We start from the raw sequence: 6839 nt of genomic DNA on the forward strand, positions 1-6839 counted from the left end.
AATCCCTGTGAATGTTCATTGAAACTAATAAAATTTAATAATAATAAAAAAAAAATACCATGGCTTTAATCAGGCACTTTGTAGTCTTTAAACTATCATCCCTGCCCCTCAGCACTTTGGAGAGGTCCTCGACAGAGATTTTTCCCAATGCAACAAGTCTTCTGATTTCTTGACTGCTACCAAGGGTGATGATTATGGATGCAAGTAAGATGAAATCATTAACAACCTCAATCTTCTCTCCATCTATCATGATGTTGCCTATTGGTCCAGTCTTAAGGAATTTTGTTTTCTTAATGTGGAGATGTAGTTCATACTGTAGGCTGCAGTCTTTGATCTTCTACAGCAAACATTTCAAATACTCCTTGCTTTCAGCAAGCAAGGTTGTGTCATCTGCATAATGCAGCTTGTTCATGAATCTTCCTCTGATCCTGATGCCACATTCTTCTCCATAAAGTACAACCTCTCGAATTATTTACTCTGCATACAGATTGAACAGATATGGAGAAAGGCTATATCCCTGATTTATATCTTTCTTTTTATTAATATTATTTTTATCATTCATGTACATTGTATTTCATTCATGTACATTGTGTTCCATACATGCTTACTTTCTTGATTTTAAACCATGCAGTGTTCCCTTGCTCTGTTGGTACAGGTATAAGTTTCCCATGAGCATAAGTAAGTGTTTTGGAATTCCCATTCTTCTCAATGTTAGCCATAATTTGTCATGATCCATACAGTCAAATGTCTTTGCATAGACAATAAAACACAAATAGACATCTTTTGGGTATTCTCTGTTTTCAGCCAAGATCTATCTGACATCAGCAATGATATCCCTTGGCCATGGCCTCTAATTAATCCAGATTGAATTGCTGGCAGTTCTGTGTCCATGTACTATTCTAGTGTTTTTAGATAATCTTCAGTAAGATTTTATTTGTGCATGATATTAGTGATATTGTTCAATAGTATGTACCTTCTCTTAATCACCTCTTTTGGGGAATGGGAACAAACAGATCTTTTCCAGTCAGTTAGCCAGATGTCTTCTAAATTTCCTGGAACAGACTGGTGAGCACATCCAAGCAAGCTGCAACTGTTAGTTGAAACTTGTCAACTGGTTTCCCGTTGATTTCTGGGGCCTTTTTTTTTTAATCAGTACCTTCAGTTGCAGCTTGAACTCCTTTATTACCATTGGATTTTGGTCATATGCTATTTCCTAAAATGATTCCGTATTAATCAATCAAGTCTTTTTTGGTATAATGACTCTATGCTTCTATGAGTCACAAGCGACTCGACAGCACATAACAACAATACTGATGTATGAGTTTGTTACATCAGGTACCATCAGAAGTACCTTTCAGTAATGCACATCCCAAAGTGGTAGTTGCTCCTTCTCAAACTCCTCTGGAAGGCCTTGCTTCCAGGTAGCCAATCAAGGTCTCAGTTTCTCTCTATAGTGTTAGAATCTTTGAAAACTGGCTTTTATAACAATTGTGTTGCCCCTCCTTGAGGGACATGGTTCCTGCTACCTTAACTACAGACGCACGGTCTTGTAAATGATCAACAGACATGGGACCAATATAAGAGAATGCTTTCAACACTGAAAGACAGTAGTGGAGGGACTGTGAAGATAAAGGAGATAACTGTGGTGGAGAGAGTCTAAAGAGACTATAGCACTGCTGTGAAAAGACTGTTGCAAGATGTAACCATAAAAAATCTGGAGATGGAGCCACAGTTAAGGGTTTTGCTTGCCAGATGATTAAAGTAAGTGCTGACTTGAAACTGCTTTGAGATAAGGTTTGTTGGATGACTGAGGAAACCAGAGGCTTTTTACATTTGTGCTACTTAACTGAATCTGAACTTCACTAATTGAGGAATTCTGTCTTGTTAATCTGGCCTGGGATAGCTGGACTAAACCTGGACTTGCATTGGGTGATATTCTTTGCCTCCTCTCTCTAGCTCCCTAATAAACCCCACAACTGTGAGTAAAGTCTATGACCCAATTTGCAATGAACACTGGGCCCAATGATTGGTAGAAATACACACAGGAGCATGGGGGATGGTATGTCTGATGATGTAGCTATGTGTATGGTGCTACAAAGATTATGTGACATCAGGACTGGAGGAAGACTGATTCATCAACAGCCTGCGTTATCCAGATTGGCACAGCCTTGCTTGCTGAAACTGAGGACAACCTGAAGCATTTGCTGCTACAGAAGATCAAGAACTGCAATCTTCAATATAGAAGTTCAACATCAAGAAAACAAAGACAGACAGAGAAGATATTGAGATTATTAACAATTTCTGCTTGCTTGGTTCCACAATGAACACTCTTGGCACCAGCAGTCAGGAAATCAAAAGATAAATTGCTTAGGAAAGTCTGCTGTCAGGAACCTCTCTAGGGTGCTAAAGAGCAATAATGTCAGCCTGGACACTAAGATGCACCTGATCCATGTCATAGTCTTAATAATTATTTGTTATTCATCAGAGAGCTGGACAATGACTAAGGATGACAGAAGTAGAATTGATGCCTAGGAGTTATGGTTCTGAAGAAGAGTACTGAACGTAGATGGACTGCCAAGAGAACAGGTTTGTCCTAGAGAGGGTGAAACCAAGTTGCTCCTAGGAGGCAAGGATTTTTGAAGCTTATATACTTTGGATATGTTACTACGAGGGACAAGTCCTTGAAGAAGGACATCATGTTTGGAAGGGTGGAGAGACAGTGCAAGAGGGGAATACCTTGGATGAGATGGATTGATACAGTAACAGGGGTAAAAGGAGTAGGTGTGTCAGAAACAATGATATTGTCTCAAAATAGGGCAGGGTTCAAAGCTATTGTACATAGGGTCTCTATGAGTCACATGAGACTTGAGAGCACATAACAACAGGGGTATTATTGATGGAGACGGTTCCCCTTTATAAAGTAGGTGGAAATCAGAACTCGGCCAACCCTCATATTGCTTCTGCTCCTTATGTTGTTGTTGTTGTTGTTGTTGTTGTTGTTGTTGTTGTTGTTGTTATGTGCTGTAGAGTCGCTTGCAACTCATAGTGACCCTATGTACAACAGCCCTAAACCCTGCTCTATCCTGTGCCAATCGCACTGTTTCCGACACTCCCATCCCAATTATCCCAGTCACTGAATCAATCCACCTCATCGATGTCTTCCCTTCCTGCGCTGTCCCTCCACGCTCCCAAGCATGATGTCCTTCTCCAAAGACCTGTCCCTCCTTACAACATGTCCAAAGTATGTCAGACGAAGCCTCAGAATCCTTGCCTCCAAGGAGCAGCCCGGTTTAACCCTCTCAAGGTTTCATCTGTTTGTTTTCTTAGCAGTCCATGATACACTCAATACTGTTCTCCAGCACCACAGCTCAAAGGCATCAATTCTCCTCCTATTCTCCCTAGTCATTGTCCAACTCTCTGGCGTATAACAAGTGATTGCAAAAGCCTGTATCCAGACGTACCTTAGTCTCCAGAGAGACACCACTGCTCTTCAGTACTTTGGAGAGGTCCATAATAGCATACTTTCCCACTGCAATACGTCTTTTAATTTCCTGGCTGCTGGTGCCAAGACTGTGGAGCCAAGTAAACTAAAGCTGTGAACAATCTCAATCTCTCCACCATCCATCCTGATGCTGCCAATTGGTCCAGTGGAGAGAATCTTTGTCTTCTTCACATTAAGCCTCAATCCATATTGAAAGCTGTAGTCTTTAACCCTCTGCAGCAAGTGCTTCAGGTCTTCCTCAGTTTCAGCAAGCAGGGTTGTGTCATCTGCATAACGCAGATTCTTTCTGCTCCTTATACACTCTTTGTTTATAAAAAATGCCAAAGAGTGTGCTGACCAGCATAATGAATACCAGTCTTCACTAGTATAATAAGTGATTTATCAGTAGGAATATTATGTTTTCAAAACAGGCAATGTTTGTGAGATTTACCTACTAATCATTTGCCATCAGTTGGAAATTACTCACAATTGAGATTGGGTTTTTAAAGCTGTAAATCACATGAAAGGAGACTATGCATCTTTCTCCCCTAGAGCCACTGATGGATGGATACAAACCGTCAGAGAGGCTCAGACTTTGAGTTAGCAGCGCAACTCCCTAGTGGTATTCAAACTCTCGGAGCTGGCTAAAGTATTTTGGAGACACTGCTCACATGGGAATTCCGTGAACTCTGGTAGCCACATCCATAAAGAATTGTGCTACTAACCCAAAAACTCTCTGCTGGTTTAAAACCACCTGTCATTCCTTGGGAGAAAGATGGGTAATTTCCTCTTGTGTGATTTACACGCCTCACCCAGGAGTTGGTCTAATGGGTAAGGAGTTGCACTGTCAACCCAAAAACAGGCAGTTCGAATCTACTGCCTCCCTCAAGGGAGAAAGATGAGTTATCTCCTTCCTCTGAAAACCCACTGGAGGATCTGCTATGAATTGGTTCTAACTCAACGGTACAACAAACCTCATATGGAGCATCTAGTAAGCCTTTGAGCCTGTATCATTGGTGTCTGGTGCCATGAGGGGTCAGTTCTAATTCATAGCAACCCTATGTACAATAGAAAGACCAGCACCATCCTCACAACTGCTGTGCCTAAGCCTCTTACTGCGGCCTCTCTGCCAGTGCATTTTGTTAAAGATCCTCCAATTTTTTACTGACCTTTTACTTTACCAGCTATGTCTTTCCACCAAGATTAGTCCCTCCTAGAACATGTGAATTCTGGTTTCCAAGCCTATAAGGCGTTATGCTGCTAACCCAAAGGTCCTCTGCTGGTTTTAATCCACCTATGGCTCCTTGGCAAACAAACACACACCCCACTAATATCCTTCTGTGCAACTTACAGCCTTGGAAACCCAATGGTGAGTCAGCTCTGAATCAGTTCTGATTCTACAGCAAATAGTGAGCCTGGTGTGTTATGTAATAAATTGCTACCCAAAAGGCTGATGGTTTTATTTCAACAACTGCTATTCAGAAAAAAAAAAAAAAAAAGATGAGACAGTCTCCTCTGGTAAAGATTTACAGCATCCCTCAGAAACACAATGTAGGGTCACCATGAGTCAAAAGCTGGTTTAAAGGTAGCAGGTTTGTGTTTCCTGAGTTTTCGGGTCGTTGGGAACCCCAAAGCAGTTGCCAGCGAGGCGATTTTAAGTCATGGTAACCCAAAGTGTGTCAAAATGAACACTGCTGGTCCAAGTTTTGGAAGTAGATATGGCCTTTTTTTTCTCCGCAAGCACCTTTGGATGTACTCAAACTTCCAAACTTTTATTGGAAGAAAACCACCTTTCGTTAGCAATCGCAAAAGGTTGGAAATTTGCCACAGCCAGGTACTACCTTTGACTGCTACGATGATTAACAAAGAACCTTACAGTTGCTTTCGAGCAAATGGGCCCAATAGTGGTTGTGTCCTGTTTCACAGAACAGGAAATAAAGCCAAAGAGAAGATGAAAAGCCAGAGGAGACAAAATGATTATCCTCCCTGAGGTTCTCATACCAGCACCTTCACACCAAGGCCCCGCACCCGCCTTTCCTCCTCTTCCCAGCCCGTAGGTGCGATTTCCCCGCGGGGTCCAAGCACTAGCAGCCCTCGGCTTCCCCGGGAGGGGTCTGTACGCAGCACTCACTCACCCTTGTGGCAGTGGGACAGAAAGTAAGCACGAGCCTTCAGGTTCTCTCTGTCAAAGCGGTCTATGGAGATGGTTGGGTACTCGACCATTTGACCCCCGAAGGAACTCATGGCGTCAGCCAATCTCCAGGACCCCCTCAACCGCTGCCTCTAAACCCTTCTCTAACTGCGCCGGTACTTCCGGGAGCCCGCCCACTGCCCTGCCATTGGCCAGCGAGGGGCAGAGTCACCCAATGAAAGGACTCGGGGGTGGTGCTAAAGAATATAGTGTAGCTTTGCTGCATTTCTAGAATTTTAAAAAGCCTAGTGAGCAGGCTACCCTTGTGCAATTTACTGCCTCTGAAAACCCGCTGGAGATTTAGCTATGGGTCTGTTCCAACTCGACGGCACACTTATAACAGCAGCCATTTGCCTGCACCGATGTACCGGCTTCTTTGCCTAGACCAGAGCTGGTGGTTATTATTAGGTGCCATCCAGTCAAGTACGACTCATAGCGACCCTATGAACTACACATAGGAAACTTGTCCTATACGTGCCACCCTCACAATCTCCGACACCCTTGATGCATATGTCCCTCTTTAAGGAATAGCCTCCCCTAGAAAATCAACATCAAGAAAACGAAGATTCTCATCACTGAGGCAACTGGCAGCATCATGATAGGAGGTGAAGAGATGGGGATTGTTAACAGCTTCAGTTTCCTCTCTGATGGTCTTCCTCTCATACCCTCCACTTTTCCAAGCATGGAATCCCCCCTTTCAAGGACTGTTCTCTTTTGATAAAATTCGCAAAATATGGAAGCCTCACCTCTAAGCAGCACTCTGGCTGCAATTCTTCCAAAACAAATGTGTTTGCTCACTGAAGGCTCAATAATTTTTTTCCTTCTCTTTCCCATTTATAATCTATTAATTTAGTGTCAAATAATTTTTGATGACCACAATTTAAAGACGCGACTTTAGGGTTTAAAAGATCCGAAGGATATATAAGCTGCTCACTAGTGTATGCCGGGAAATTTGGAAGATGGCTACCTGGCCGACTGACTGGAAGAGATCCTATTTATGCCCATTCAAAAAAAAAAAAAAAAAGGGATCCAACAAAATGTGGAAATTACCAAACAATAGCTGTGGTGCTGGAGAAGAGTATTGAGTATACAATGGACTGCTAAGAGAACAAACAGGTTTGACCAGGAGAGGGTGAAACCAGACTACTCCTTGGAGGCAAGGATTCT

The 6839-nt window shown here is 42.6% G+C and overlaps 1 protein-coding gene across 1 annotated transcript in view; it reads right to left on the reverse strand.

The window, feature by feature from the left end:
• DCLRE1C (DNA cross-link repair 1C) overlaps positions 1-5732 on the reverse strand; it is a 68067-nt gene extending 62335 nt beyond the window's left edge. Inside the window, 1 exon segment of the mRNA XM_006894285.1 lies at positions 5617-5732. Coding sequence (XP_006894347.1) covers positions 5617-5725 — 109 coding nt within the window. The 5' untranslated portion in view covers positions 5726-5732.
• Between the last annotated feature and the right edge of the window lie 1107 nt (positions 5733-6839).

This window comes from Elephantulus edwardii, unplaced genomic scaffold, assembly GCF_000299155.1.
Source record: "Elephantulus edwardii isolate Elephantulus edwardi_28Jun2011 unplaced genomic scaffold, EleEdw1.0 scaffold00139, whole genome shotgun sequence".
In the NCBI taxonomy this organism is placed as follows: domain Eukaryota; kingdom Metazoa; phylum Chordata; class Mammalia; order Macroscelidea; family Macroscelididae; genus Elephantulus; species Elephantulus edwardii.